General features: G+C 47.3%; 1 protein-coding gene across 3 annotated transcripts; it reads right to left on the bottom strand.

Moving 5' to 3' along the window:
* Nucleotides 1-1,748: 1,748 nt before the first annotated feature.
* On the bottom strand, nucleotides 1,749-14,066 carry LOC134641379 (protein Atg16l2). 3 transcript variants are annotated; one of them, XM_063493777.1, is made up of 18 exons: nucleotides 13,652-14,066; nucleotides 12,209-12,266; nucleotides 11,838-11,913; nucleotides 10,105-10,178; nucleotides 9,317-9,568; nucleotides 9,048-9,152; nucleotides 8,623-8,712; nucleotides 8,045-8,098; nucleotides 7,853-7,958; nucleotides 7,588-7,693; nucleotides 7,430-7,500; nucleotides 7,281-7,352; nucleotides 6,976-7,096; nucleotides 6,785-6,890; nucleotides 6,150-6,302; nucleotides 6,020-6,067; nucleotides 3,317-3,418; nucleotides 1,749-2,949 (listed from the first exon to the last, which is right to left on the bottom strand). In XM_063493777.1, the coding sequence occupies exons 1-18, from the start codon at nucleotides 13,839-13,841 to the stop codon at nucleotides 2,856-2,858; spliced, it is 1,878 nt and encodes a 625-aa protein (XP_063349847.1). In that variant the 5' UTR covers nucleotides 13,842-14,066; the 3' UTR covers nucleotides 1,749-2,855. The 3 variants fall into 3 exon arrangements, with proteins under 3 accessions (XP_063349847.1, XP_063349848.1, XP_063349850.1); XM_063493778.1 differs by having other exon boundaries at nucleotides 7,853-7,955; XM_063493780.1 differs by having other exon boundaries at nucleotides 9,099-9,152.
* Nucleotides 14,067-14,324: the final 258 nt, after the last annotated feature.

Below are 14,324 nucleotides of genomic sequence, written 5' to 3'. Positions count from 1 at the left end.
AAACCTCCAGTGACATCTTGATGAGATGTGATGCAGGAGAATGTCTTGCTGGTGTTGGACCTGACCTCTGCCTTTGATACTGTTGACCATCACATTTTGTTAGATAGGCTGAGACACTGGGTATCAGGGTCTGCTTTGGACTGGTTTGAATCTTATTTGCATGAGTGATCCTTTTCTGTGGCTACCTCTATCTACAGTTCTTCTTCTACTTCTCTTGCCTGTGGTGTGCCACAAGGTTCTGTGTTGGGACCCTTATTGTTTTTGTTGTATTTACTTCCTCTTCAGCACTTATTGAGCACTTTTAAGGGCATTTCGTATCACTGCTATGCAGATGATATTGAGTTATATATCTCCTTTAAGCCCCAAGATGTTTCCAAGCTACAGTTTTTGCATAGGTGCATAGACTCCAACAAACATTAGAGGTTGGATGGCTGATAATTTTCTTCAACTTTATGAGGAGAAAACTAAAGTCCTCGTTTGTGGGTTTTGGAAAATTTAGGTCCTCTTGCTTCATCTATCAACCTTGGTGTAACTTTTGACTCAGCTCTGACTTTGGACGCTCACGTTAAATCTCTTGTCAGCTCCTGTTTTTATCACTTGAGTAACATTGCTGAGTCCCATTGTGTCATGCTCTGAAATGGCACAACATGCTTTTGTTTCATCTTGTTTGGACTATTGCAATTCTTTGTTCACGTGTTTATGTAAAGCCTCCTTGGAACGTCTGCAGGATGTTCAGAGCGCTGCTGCAAAGCTTCTGACCAAGTCCTCCCACGTCACTCCCCTGCTGATCTAGCTGCACTGGCTCCCTATTAAATTCAGAATCCACTTTAACATTATGACTCTTACATTCAAGGCTCTGCATGGACAAGCACCGGCGTACATCAGAGATCTTTTACATCCATACATTCCCAGCAGGTCCCTGAGGTCATGTGATCAGGTCTTGCTGGTTGTCCAGCACACGAGGCTGAAAACAAAAGGAGACAGAGCTTTTGTAACTGTGGTCCCCAGACTGTGGATGTCTCTGCCTTTCAGTTGAGATCTGTGGACTCAGTGGTCTCTTTTAAAAACAGCTTTAAACTCATCTTTCTGTGATGATTCTGATCATCTACTGTGACCCGCTGGCTGTGAGGGGAGGAAGACGGGTACAAGCTGCAGAAATGAGCTTCATCTGAAGATGTCTGTGCTTAGAGAGGCTGAAGAGCGCAGTCGTTGGGGAGAGTCTCAATAGAGCTGTTAGTCCTCAAAACGGTGGTTCAGCATCTGACCAGGATGCCTGCTTGATCCCTCATAGATGAGCTTTTTCATATCCAGCAGACGGGGTGGATGACAGAGGAGTGATGGGTGGAGTTTAAGCTGAAAACACCTGATTCGCTCTGTGAGACGACGGCAGAAGAAACATGAAGCACATCAGACCTGACTGACTCATCTGTTGTTGCCATGACTGATAGAAACCATCCACCTGGTCAAAATGAGAGGCTTCTGTGAGAAGTGGAGGAAAACAGAAGCTTTCTAACACTTGACGCGGCGAGTAGGTCAGCGCTCGGTCAGTCTGGAGGCAGCAGCTGCTTTCTGTTTCCTAATCAATGACCTCAGTGTGAAGCAGCCTGCAGCACCGAAGCTCCTCATCAGCATCATCATCATCATCACCTTGTCTTTTTAAACTCAGGGACATGACTTCAGACTGTGATTAAAAAAATGAACAAAGCCTTCAAGCAGAAAGGAGCGAGGAGACGACAGGACGAAGGACAGATGGTTAGAGATCAGCGTTTATTAGAGCTGAGAGCAGAAACGTTACCAACATATTAAAAACATTGACAGAACGACATCTGAGACAAAAACACACCTGAGCGCTACATTTACCTGAGCGGCAGCCTCTCGCTGCAGATACACAGACGCAGGACAACACAGGTGGACACGTTCTGCAGCTTTGCATCACTTACAGTTCAAAATAATCACTCAGACAGTGACTGCATGCAGGAGCCTTTTAAATGTAAATCCACGGCTGAGAGCAAAGAGACTGGAAACACTCCCACCGATCCCAGAGCGGCTGGTTTAAATTCAGGACTCAGGAGCTCCCACAGAGGAGCAAATGTTCCCGGGCCTGAACGAAGCGGTGACCGTTGAAAGCTTCTTCTCAGGGGTTCAAAGGTTAAGGCAGTCTGAGGGTGGTGGCCCCTCCCCCTTTAAAGACAACTTTCTTCTGATTGACTGCCAGCAGGTGGGTGGAGCTTCAGTGTCGAGCTGTGGCCCCGCTCTGGATGTAAAAGCGAGGACATGAATCTGAGGTGACCGAAAACATCAGTTTAAAACCGTTTCAGATCTTTTATTAACAAATGTCAATTTAAGACTTTCTCAGGACCCAAAACAAGCTGAGACAGGGCGGGAAAAACGTTAAAATCTAAAACGGGACTGTTAGGAGCGTGTGAGTTATTAATCTGTCTGTAACTATAAAAACAAAAACGTTCTACTCGTTCCAGGTAAAAAACAGTTAGCTTGGTTTCAGTCCACGAGCACAGCGCACGCCGCGGGCTGACGTGTGCACGCATGACCGATGAGCCGTTCGGCCTCGCTTCATTTTGGCGTTGTCCGCTGTAAAATGGTTCAAGCGCTGCAGGAACGTTTCCCTTTGTTCACACAGGTTTTACACAGAAAAAGCTTAAAGCTGGTAGAAAGTCCGTGTTCTCCTCCCTCGTTAATATTCTTCCGGGTTATCATAGATCACAACAACGTAAGGTCACTTCCCTTTGGTCCAACCAACAAATAGCTTAAAGACTTTTGTCAAACAGCTGTCTGTCCAATCAAGGCTGGATGTATGACGCGTCTCCATGACAACGTGACCTCGTCGTGGGTTTGCCTCACATGTCACTCCAGAGGACGGCTCGCTTGCTCTTGTCCACGCTGACGAAGTATTCGCCGGACAGAGACCAGGACACGGCGCTGATGGACGAGCTGAAAGAGAGCAGGCTGTTAAAGGGACAGTCGAAACTTTCTCTGTGGTTAAACACATGCGGGGTCTCTCGAGGCGCCATCACGGGCCCTTAAACTTCATGGAGATTTACACAAACAGCAACACACAAGTCACTCTGGAGGAGTCTGTAGTTCATTAGGCCTGGAGTTCCTCCAGGGAACGCCCTGCAGCCTCACACTACCCTCTCATCAGGAACACTGTAGTCTGTGGATTACGGCAAACACTAAGAGTAAAGCTGAGCTAACAGCATTTGGAGTCCCACAGGGAGCTGAGCTGGAGCCTCTCATCTTTAGGACCCTGCACTGGCAGCGACTGTGCTGATCAGCTGACTCACGTCTTCGGTGTTACCTGTGTTTGTCGGGTAGGCGGGTCTCCAACTTGCCCGTCGAGACATTCCAGATGTAAACGGCACCGTCTGCAGAGCCGGCCGCCAAATAGCAGCAGTCTGGACTGAAGAGAGAGAACATCTGGGTGAAACAGCTGTTCCGACGTGAAACTTCCTGCTGCTGTGAGCAATTTGCTCCACGATTCTCTCCGTCTGCACAGCCGAGAACTCCCAGCTCGGACACTGAAGAGGGATTTACACTAGTCTCATATTACGCTGCAACCACAAACCCTCTGAACCCTACGCTGTGACCTGATGTGCAACGCCCCACAAATGCAACACGCTGCACTGATTCTGCTCACAACAACAGTTCAACACAATAGTTTTCCCATATGTAAACTGGTTCTTAGACTGGAGGACAGTTGGAAGAGAGTTCAGAGAGATGCCAGCGCCAACTAGTGTTTTGACAGAGCAGCACAGGTAAAATGCAGTTATATCATTGGTCCAGTCACAAACATAACCTGTTTGTACAAGCTCAATAATAAAGGAGCTCCATATAAATATTAATATTTTATTTTGAAAGAGGGAGCTGCTTTTACCCAGAACTGTGGGTTTTTTTCTATTATTTTATTTTTTGCTTTTAAATTAAACACAACATGCTTATACAGATTCAACTGAGGACAATTACTACATTTAGCATTTGTGAACTTATAAGCATGAAAAAAAGAAAAAGAGGAAGAAAAAATTATAACAATATTAACTAAATAAGAAAATTCACACGGAGTGTGAGACATGAATTATGAGCAATTAATTTTTAAGAATTCTAGAAATGGCTGCCAAATCATACAAAACTCGCCAGTTTCCCCTTTCTATCAAATCTAATCTGATCCACCCTGGCCACAGACACCATCTCATTAAGCCACCTTTTAAAACACGGGGCCAAAGAAGACCGCCACTGTAAAAGAATACGTTTCTTTGCAGCCAGCATACCCAATGTAATTATCTGTTTTTGTGAAAATGAAAAAGATTCGATTGATACAAATGATCCAAGTATAGCCAGTGTACCATCAAGTGGTACTTTTTTCCTAAATTGGTTTGAAAACCACGTAAAAATCTGGCTCCAAAAAGCTTTCAAGACAGGGCAATGCCAAAATAGATGTGCAAGGGAACCTTCACCGATGTTACATCTACACAGGGGGATACAGAATTATAGATCCGGTTAAGTTTAAGTTTAAAAAAATGTAATCTGTGAATGACTTTAAACTGGATTAGTTTATATCTGGCGTTTATTGAGCCTTTCTGAATGTTGGACAAACAGTTTGACTATTGGTCCTCAGACAGAGGAACAGCGAGGTCTTCAGCCCATGTATTCTTAATTCGATCAGAATCAACTGGGATTGTAAAGCACTTGACAAACTGAGATATCAGATGTTTAAAATCTGCTTTCCGAATTATATCAAACAGAACTGTGTTTTTCATAGACCAGCTTTACATGACAACTTTAACAAATTGCTCAGGTCAGGAGAGAGCGTCGAGGGCTGCTCCGAGTCGGCGTTCACTAAAGATTTTGACGCGTCGGTGAAAGTTGTGACGCGTGCTGCCGCTGATACTCAGCACATGTGTTTTATACTGCTTCACCTTCTGCAGGAGTTGAGGTACAAAGTGAAGAAATATATTCTGTCATTTCTGCTTTGACGCAGGTGTGCATGTGGCCTCATGCAGATTAAAATGCTGTCAGCGGTTTCCCGCCGTGTGGACAGCTGAGTCTGAAGAATTTAGAGACACTGTCAGTCTGGCTCCCGAGAAGCTGAACACGAGACCCGACGAGAACAGACAAATGTAGGAATCACAGGTACGAATCCAACAGTAGACGAGGCGTAGTGTAGGCAGAGCAGCTGTGCATGTTGGACTCACATGTGCAGTGATTCTGTCAGGGAGCCGAACAGGCGCAAAGCATCCCTGCCCTGCTGTCGTCATGGAAACAGCAGAAAATGAACCAATCTCCCAATCTCATCTCTCCCCGTGTCCAGCTCGCCCTATTTTTATCTCTCTGGCCCAGAAACAGTCCTCTCCATCTGACGATTAAACTCGTGAGAATCGATCAGAGCACCGAGCCAAACTCTGCTGGCAGCCCCGCCTCCGCGCGTCCAGCCGGACAGGACGGCTTACAGGCACGTGTCGGGCCGACCTGCAGCCGCTCCGAGGACGTGATGTTAAAGATTTACAGTAAACAGAGAAACCCAACAAAGTGATTCAAACACAAAGACACAAGGAAGGACTGACACTGCACTCAACAGCAAACAGCAACCTGCAGTTCCTCTGACGTCCAGCAGAGGCGGCAGTGTTTACAGCCTTTTCCTGTTTATGTTGTTTTAAGAATGAAAGTTTGCGTTATTAGGGGTGGAGGGTGACACACCTCAGCTAACTGGAGCCCCTGAGCTGGACCTCTGGAACAGCTTCATCTGTAATTCTGACACAAAGCGAGACGTCCCGCAGTCACATGCTCATTTTTCATCAACACAGGATCTGCACCAAACCAGTGATGGTCACATGTCCTCTCTGTCATTCAGCAGTATCCTTCACTCTCATTGGTAGTTGCTTTGGTCACTCAACTCAAAGTAAGCCTTTTCCTTACTCAGGGCCTGCCTACTAAGCACGGCTAACAGTTTTTTGCTTCACTGACCCTTGTAGTGCTTGATTCTGATGTCACTGATCATGTGACTCACCTGATGACGGCTTTGGTGCTGTCGCTGCCACATTTGAACCCGTCGGCTCTGAGACACAAACAGACAGACAAACGTCAGACGGATGGACAGGAAGTTCGTTTCGGCAGAGCATTACCTTGTCCTGACGTACCTGAAGGTCACGCGCTCGTTGCTCCACCTCCTCAGGTCGAACAGCTGGAGACAGTCGTCACGGCAACAGCTGAGCAGCTGGCGATGGTCAGAACTGAGGTCCAACGAGGTGACTTTTCCCTGAGCAGGAAACACCTGAACGCAGCTCGCCACCCTGAACGTAAAGAAAAGCGTTTGATTTAAGGACGGCTTTAAACACGCCTTCATGTCTGACCAGCTGATGGCACCAAAGCTCACGAGAGCAGGTGCAAGCATCAGGGGCTCGTCCTTAACAACTTTTACACTGGACCGATGATCAGAAACAGAAAACTGGAGAAGATAAAAAGGTAAAAACGACATCATCCGGTTTCTGACCAATCACGCGCAGTGAGAGCTGATGCTGGCGTGTAAATGGTGGGCAGAGCTGTCAATCACCTGCTGCTTCAGACACTGCAGGACACTGAGGGGAGTCTGTGAGTTAAGCTGTTGCTAAGTAACAGAGGGAGACGGGGTGTCACCGTGGAAACGGCTGGGAGGAGTAAACGAGAGGGTCGGGTGTCTGAATGAAAGGAATCAGATTCTAATGATTCTACTGAAGCGGAGGCGTGGATCAGCATCAGGTGGTGCACAGGTGTGCTGCGGCGGCGACAGACCAACCTGGAGTCCCACACTCTGATCTGCCCGTCGTAGTGTCCGCTGATGATGCAGTTCTCAGAGCACACCAGGTCGCTGCAGTACTTCGCCACATTACGCGACTGCAGACCTGCAGGGACACAGTCTGCCTTAAATACACTCCACCTGCAGGGACGCCATGAGCCAATCAGCAGCAAGCACGCACGGTTACTCACAGGCAGCTCGCCGCAGGTCCCACAGTCTGATGGTGCCATCGGCACTTCCTGTCACCACCTGATGGAGGATGCTGCTGAACCTCGCTGCCGTCACCTTCCTGCTGTGACCTGTAAGAGTCACCTGACACACACACACACACACACACAGTTACATTCCAGATCTGCAGAAAACACAATTTCAAAATAAAAGCTTTTTAAAACTCATTGTAAATTAAAAATCACAGTTTTTTGTGTTCGTGTTCGGAATTTACAAGTTGATGTTTCACGTCATTAATCAGACACACCGGGCGGTGAGTCACCTTTACCTTTGGAACGGAGTCGCCCAGCTGCCACAGCATGGCCGCCTTGCTGTAGGACGCAGCGAGGATCCTGAAGCCCTAAAAACACAAACGCCCACACGAGTGAGAAACACCTCAGTGCTCCATTTACAGGTGAGCTCAGGTGACTTCCTCACCATGGGGTCGAACTCGATGCAGGTGATGCCCTCCGTGCTGCCGTCCAGGGTCCCTCTGTGAGTCAGCAAACCTGATGACATCAGCAGTGAGGTCACAACCTGTCCTTTAAATCAGCGATAATACAGAAAAACAACGAGCGGGCCTCAGGTGAGTTTACCTGCCCTGACCTCCCACAGTTTGATCACTTTGTCTGTCCCCCCCGTGGCCAGCAGGTCTGAGCTGGAGCTGAACCGCACGGCGTTGATGTCTTGCTCATGGGCATCCTGAAAAACAAACAAACAGAGGAAACATTACAGCATCGTGTAAACGTTCTACTCCGTGTGAACCAGGCCGGAGGTCAGCAGAGAGGCATGCTGGGTAGTGAGAACAGAGGAGTTCTTTGTGTGTGTGTGTGTGTGTGTGTGTGTGTGTGTGTGCGCTACCAGGACTTGCAGAGCTCTGGCCGGGACTCGGGCTGACACACAGATTCTTACAGGAGAGACGAGATCTTCCTCCTGACTGCAGACCGAGTGGCCCCGCCTCTTCCTGCTTATGTCACACACAGAGTCATTCATTCATTCGCTGAGCAGCTGAATGAATGAACCAAACAAAACATAATGGTGGTCACAACTCACTCGAACAGCTCTTTGATGGAGGTCAGGATCCTCGGAGACGTCACCGACGCTGACCTGAGAGAAGAAACAGTTCATCATCTCATTTAAAGAAGCCGCAGTTACGTTAGTAACCACCCTGCTGAGCAAATATGCACAACATTAACATTAATAATAGAAACAATTACAATGATCTCAATAAAAAGTCAGAATAGTTTTTATTTCAACTCTAAGAGAGAAAATACAATACAATAAAACAGAAAATTAATAAATGATCTCCTGCTCAAATTTGATTTCATGATCTTATTGTGAGAAAAGCTTCTGAGATCTGAAGATGCAGACGAGGTCGTTCGCTCAGCTGCCGTCAGACCCGCTAACTCACCCACTTCATCCTTATCTCTCCACTTCTACACGATTGTTTTGTTGTCTGTTGTTTGTATGTTGCTATGACAACTCAATTTCCCTCCAGGATTAATGACTTTTATGTGTAAATGCTCCTGAGGTAGTCAGTGGGTTACTTGTGAAAACTACTAACAAATTGCTAACAGATCGTTAATAAGTATTTAATAAATGGATAATAAAACAAAGGTGTGATTGATGACCTCACGAGTCGCATGGGTTTTCGTTCCGTGGACGCGTCCTGTTTCTCGTTCTTTGGAGACGTCGATCTGGAGCTCGGAGCACTTGATGAGCTGAAACACAAACATATTTTATTCTGACAGTGACAGGAAGTAACAGAGTAGTCTATTAATCAATCTTTAGAATTTAGCTTTTAATGGCCAATAAACCGACTTTGAAAACGTTTCAGCACAACAAAATGACAGTAAGCCTCCTAAATATGAAATTATTCAGAATATTATCGTCTCAAAATCTTTAATATTTCAAAACATTCTTGAAATCAAAATTATACTTTTTTTTCTTAAAATTTGTCAACTTTTTAAAACGTTTATCAATAATTTAAAAAATATTTTTAAAATTCTGTTTCAGTGTAAATGTTCTGAAACCCGTGCATTTGATTTATTCTTACTTAGAGAAACCTGAAGAGGGCGATGTAGAGCTCAGGGGATGGACAGCTGACCTGTCTAAGTTGACCTTTGACCTGGCTGCGGCCAGCAGGGTTGCCTCTCGAGCTCTGAAACAAACAAACAAGAAGATCTTCGTTTGGATCCACACCGACCCTCCTGCAGGTACACCGATGCACAGGTGTGCGCGGTGTGTTCAGGTACACCGATGCACAGGTGTGCGCGGTGTGTTCAGGTACACCGATGCACAGGTGTGCGTGGTGCATTCAGGTACCTGGAGCGGCGTTCGTTGTGGCTGTTCATCCGAGCTGCGGCCTGGTTTTTCCGCTTCATCACCTTGGCCAGCAGTTCTTCCCCTCTGACCGTCTCCTGCCTTAGTTTCCCCTCCGCCGCCCTCTGCCGCTCCAGGAGGGCGTCGTACTCCACCTTCAGCGCTGTGTTCTGCCCTTGAACCTGCTCCACCTGTGCCTGCAGCTCCTGGTGAGCATCAGACACTCGCGACAGGCAACGCCGCTCCTGCAGCAGCCTGAAGGTGGAGGAAAGAGGAGGTCACACCAGTATGACGTGCAATGGAGCTGCTCACACAAACACTGGAGGCAGCAGAGGGTGCTGTGCAGGTATTAAAACACCTGAGACTCAATATGTCAAAGTAGAATATGGATTTTTTTCTAAAGTTTACAAGATTTGAAGAACACATTTAAAATAAACACATAAAATAATAAAGAGGTTTGCTGTGTTTTGACAAAAAAAGGGACAAAAGATATTTAAATGTTTGAATATTTGAATAAAGAATCAGATTTTTTCTTTTATTAAAAATAATTTCAGACGGTTCAGATATTTGAGTTATTGTCAGATGGCGCAGCGCCCCCCGGTGGACGAGCAGCAGCGTCTGCTCTAAGGTGCAGTTTGAGCTCAGCTGTCAGTCGAGATTTCTACTCAGCGAACGAACAAGGAAAACCAGAACGAGGCTCCTCCTCCTGCTCTCTGACCTCAGCCTGAACTCACCTGCAGCAGGTTTTTACACCTGACAGGTGAGCTGACAGTCTCAGGTGTGTTACTCACCTGGCATGCTGCTCCTCCAGAAAGCCGTCTTTGATTTTTATCTGCTGCTGCAGCTCCACCACCTGATAGGCTAACTGGAAGCACAGAGAGGGAGGGAGAGGTCAGAGGTTACTCGTGGTCGTGACTTTTACCTGGGTGAGGTTAGCGTCACGCTGTCACATGTCTGATTCTGATCTGATGACCTCACACAGAGCTTCACGAATCGTATCATTTTGAAAAAGCCTCCTGAGCACACAAATGTCTAAAATGACACTAACATCCCTCTGCTCACTTACAGAAAGTACTTGTTTGTAACTCTGCATAGCTGAGCCTCTGCTCTGTGTGCTTATGAAGCCAGAGCAGGACCACCACCAGCTCTGACCCGTCCACGCGGGACAGGCGACGTTTCCGGTTCACCCCTCATGAACTTGTCTCTTCCTGGTCTCAGAGCGTTTGTTGCGGATCGTCAGCCTGCAGGCCGAAGCTCGTGGAGCAGCTCAGGGTGAAGTGGTCTGACCGCCCTCGGGCTGCCTGTTCCTCTCACTTTTATCACACCGATCACATCTGCTCGTCGGCTTTTTCACAAGAGGAAGAAGTGGCTGCTGTTGCTCGGTTACAGTCTGCTGTGTTTTTATCACAACGGCCTCAAAGAAAAACATGAGCCAACCCGCCAGGAACGAGCTGAAAGAGCTCTGAGCGTGACAACAGAAACAGGTGAACAGCTGTTCATAACAACAACAACACCTGCTGCTGCTCATGAAACGACGAGAACTGGAACCCCCGATCGGTGGATCTGTTAATAAAGGTTCCTGCTGTGAAACCTGCAGAGCCTTTCTGCTAAGTGCTCAGTGACATCCAATCAAAATCCTTGATTTTACTCACCGAAACTGTGGCTCGGCCTTCTCGGACGGTCTGTTACTACAGTAACCTCACAGCAGCACAAACATGGTCCAGAGCTCCAGCTACAGACACCTGCGTCACCATCCACCTGCCAGTCAAATAGGCCACGCCCCTTTATTCCATAACATGATTTAAACAGGCGAGAAATAAATAACTCATCTGAGAACAGCGTCCGACCATCTGAAAACTCCGTGACTCCAAAACGTATATCCACAAATCCTCTGCATTGTTCTGATGCACGCAATAAAACACGTTTGAGTTGGTTTTTGTGCTGTGACGCGTCTCCAATAATCTACACTGAGTCCCGCTTGTATTTTGCGTATTTATTTTAAAACAAAACAACAAACTCTGTGCTTCAATCAAAACAAATAGCGCATGTATTAACTGATTTGCCCACAAACCACTCACCCAACGACGCTGTTGCGAACACTGGCGTCAGGTAAAGGACATGCAACCACACCCCCATGCAATCACCTGAGATACAGGAAAATCTAAACACCTGTGCCACCATAACAAATAAACTAAACATAAACATTGACTTTGGCTCTTACAGTCCTCCTTGTACAGGTGCTATGAAGGAGGCAGCTGGCTACAGAGACCAAACAGTTGGAGTTGAGGCTGTGAACACGTCTGTGGGGACTACCTCACTGCTGCCTCTGCTGGACGTCAGTGGCACTGCAGTTTCCAGGTTGGAAAAATGACGCGCAAGTGCCCAAAAACCTGCGTTCTACCTGAAGGCCACCAGATGACCTCTGACCTCTGTAAGCACTGCTGACTTTACGGGCTGAGTCACCCTAACCCTGGCCGTAACTGATCACGTGATCATTTTGAAAGGGGGGCGGGTTTGCTCTGACCTCTCCCGTGGTCTTCTTCAGCTGGATGCTCTGCTGCAGCAGGGACGAGAGCGGGGTGCTGCCTGCGGGGGGACGCCTGCACACACAAAACAAACACAGCCTCAGCACACACACTCGTTTTCATATCTTAGTGAGGACACCTCACTCATCTCATCCCAGCCACTTACCCTAACATTCAAAATGAATGCCTAACCACAACCATGACCTAACTGTGATCCTGACACCAAAACCACAATGAGAGTCTCAAACATGTTTTAAAACTCGTGGGACCAGTGACTACTGGTCCCCACAAGTATAGTAGCATGTCAGTTTTCTGTCCTCACAAAGATGTCTGAACATGTACACACACACAGTGAGTTCAGGTGAGTTACCTGGCGGAGCTGCTCAGCAGTCCTTTGGTCAGACTGGTTTTCTCCAGCAGCTGAGTGTCTGCAGACAGAAAGGGGGGTCAGAGGAGGCGGAGCAGGAACCAGGTGCTCCAGGTTTGTACCTGATGAGCACCTGACTGACAGCCAGGACCAAAAAACCAGGACAACGTGTTTTCACTGAGATATTTTTACTCTACTATGACTTAATTTTATTATGTTTCCCAGCTTTCATTGACTAAAGCCAAACTCCATTCAAAATCTGTCATGTTTAACACTTTTTTCATTCTGTGTGTGCGGCCTGATGATAAACCAGCAGCAGGCTGGTTATCTGTCACACATGACTCACTGTGCAGAGGAAGTGAGGCGACGTGTGGTTTAATTGTTCCGACTACTTCCTGTCCTTGAATGTCAGCAAAGTATGAAAGGAGGGTGGATGTTGGCGAGGTTCAAAACACTGAGCAGAGGCGTTAATGATCTACTCACCACAATAAAAATATAAAATGAACCAGACTCCATTCAAAAACAATCTGATTTTACACGAGGGTGAACTGGATTATACTGGATGTCTGACTGGTGGGACAGGTTGGATGACTCTCATCAAACTTCTGCCCGTCACAAATTCCATTTTTAGTTTCAGAGCTGCTATAACTAAAAAATATAAATATATAAAACAGAGTAACTGAGAGTCTGTGATTTCCAACTGAACCAAAGTCTAGTTGTCGTGACCAACAAGCCCTGAATCTCACCCTGCTTTTAAGAAAGTGTTAAAAATGCTGATTATTGAACGTATGAAATGTTCTTATACGAGCTGTGGTGACGAATGTCGACTGCAGTCCCAGGTTTGGGGTTAAGCTCACCTTTCCCTCAGTTATCTGCATTCACTTATCCCATCACTGGCAGTCGGGACAAGCAGTCGCATGAAGCCGCTTTTTAATCCTGGTCCGCTCTGGAGCAAGTTAGGCTCGCAGTATATGTTACCATGGCGATGAGTAGAGGTTAGCCCTGAAGTTACCTGGATGAGATGGAATCCTGTTTCCCTACATAGGACAGCTCTACACCAAACTCTATTCAAAAAAACATCTTTTTTGTTCCTAAGTAAAGCAGCTCCTTCTGTGACGTTTCCTGAGTAGAGTGTTAAACAGGCTGATTAGTAACGAGGGTAAATGCGAGGACGTTAGTTCTGATTTAAACATATTTACTTTTGCTGCCCTTTGATGAAAACCTCTTGGTCCCCCAATACAAAGCCCTGATTTCTCTGAACCAAACCTCACTCAAAAATGATCAGTGTCTTTCTTCGTGCAGTAATTTCTCAGCGTCAGCCTGTAAAACTGTAACTCTGAACACTAAATTATTGGGTTTTTTAATGGAGTTCGGCCCGGTGACTGCTGCTCTCAGACCGCCTGTGATGGCTTTAAAGGGGATAAAAGTTGTACTTGGTCGTCGTACAGAAGCGGATCAGGTCCTGGAACATGGCGTGCTGGCTCAGGTCTCGGTGCTTCAGCTCTCGGATGATGTGTCCCTTCCAGGACTCCGCGGACCTCCCGCCGGCTCCCGGTGCCGGAGGCCGGCTCCCCCGCAGGGACACTCCGGCAGGATCCGTCACGACTCCGCGGGCGTTGGCTGTCACAGCGGCCATGATGCCGGCAGCCCAGACAGCTTCATGCCGCGGGCAGAGGCTCACAGAGCGGCCTGAAGTTCCAGGCAGCCCCGCTCTGAAACCCCGGCTCCTCTCACCGCCGCCATGTTGCTTGCTCCTACTGTTGTTTACCCCTCTTCTTCTGTGGTTTGTTTTGTTGTTGTCGTTAACTTTGGGGGCTTTTCTCACTCTGCTGGGGGCGGGGCGGAGGCGCGGGCCCGTCGCTGTGGCTCTCGGCCAATCACCGCCCGCTCTGCTCTTAAGGAACTACAAACATGCCCTACCGGTGTGTTTGTAGTTCCTTCCATATCGCCCCCTCGATATGACGTCAGCACATTTTTCTAACGCTTTTAAAGTTTTACGTCACTGCAGCCAGCTCCTGCTCTGTGACTCAGTCCCACCTGGTCTCAGGGTAGCCTGGGGCTGCACGTGCAGAACGGAAGTTCAGGTATTATGAGTGAGACCAGGTAGAGTCTGCTGCAG

This window comes from Pelmatolapia mariae, linkage group LG14, assembly GCF_036321145.2.
Source record: "Pelmatolapia mariae isolate MD_Pm_ZW linkage group LG14, Pm_UMD_F_2, whole genome shotgun sequence".
Taxonomy (NCBI): Eukaryota; Metazoa; Chordata; class Actinopteri; order Cichliformes; family Cichlidae; genus Pelmatolapia; species Pelmatolapia mariae.
This window is presented reverse-complemented; position numbering and strand designations above follow the sequence as displayed.

Bases quoted from the DNA above. Each gene is read 5' to 3' on its own strand.
- LOC134641379 (XM_063493777.1), bottom strand. From the start codon at position 13,841: ATGGCCGCTGTGACAGCCAACGCCCGCGGAGTCGTGACGGATCCTGCC. The intron at 7,097-7,280 runs GTAAAGGTGACT...TGTGTGTGTCAG, and splicing joins TGGGCGACTCCGTTCCAAAG to GTGACTCTTACAGGTCACAG. The intron at 2,950-3,316 runs GTAACACCGAAG...GCTCTCTTTCAG, and splicing joins CGCCTACCCGACAAACACAG to CTCGTCCATCAGCGCCGTGT.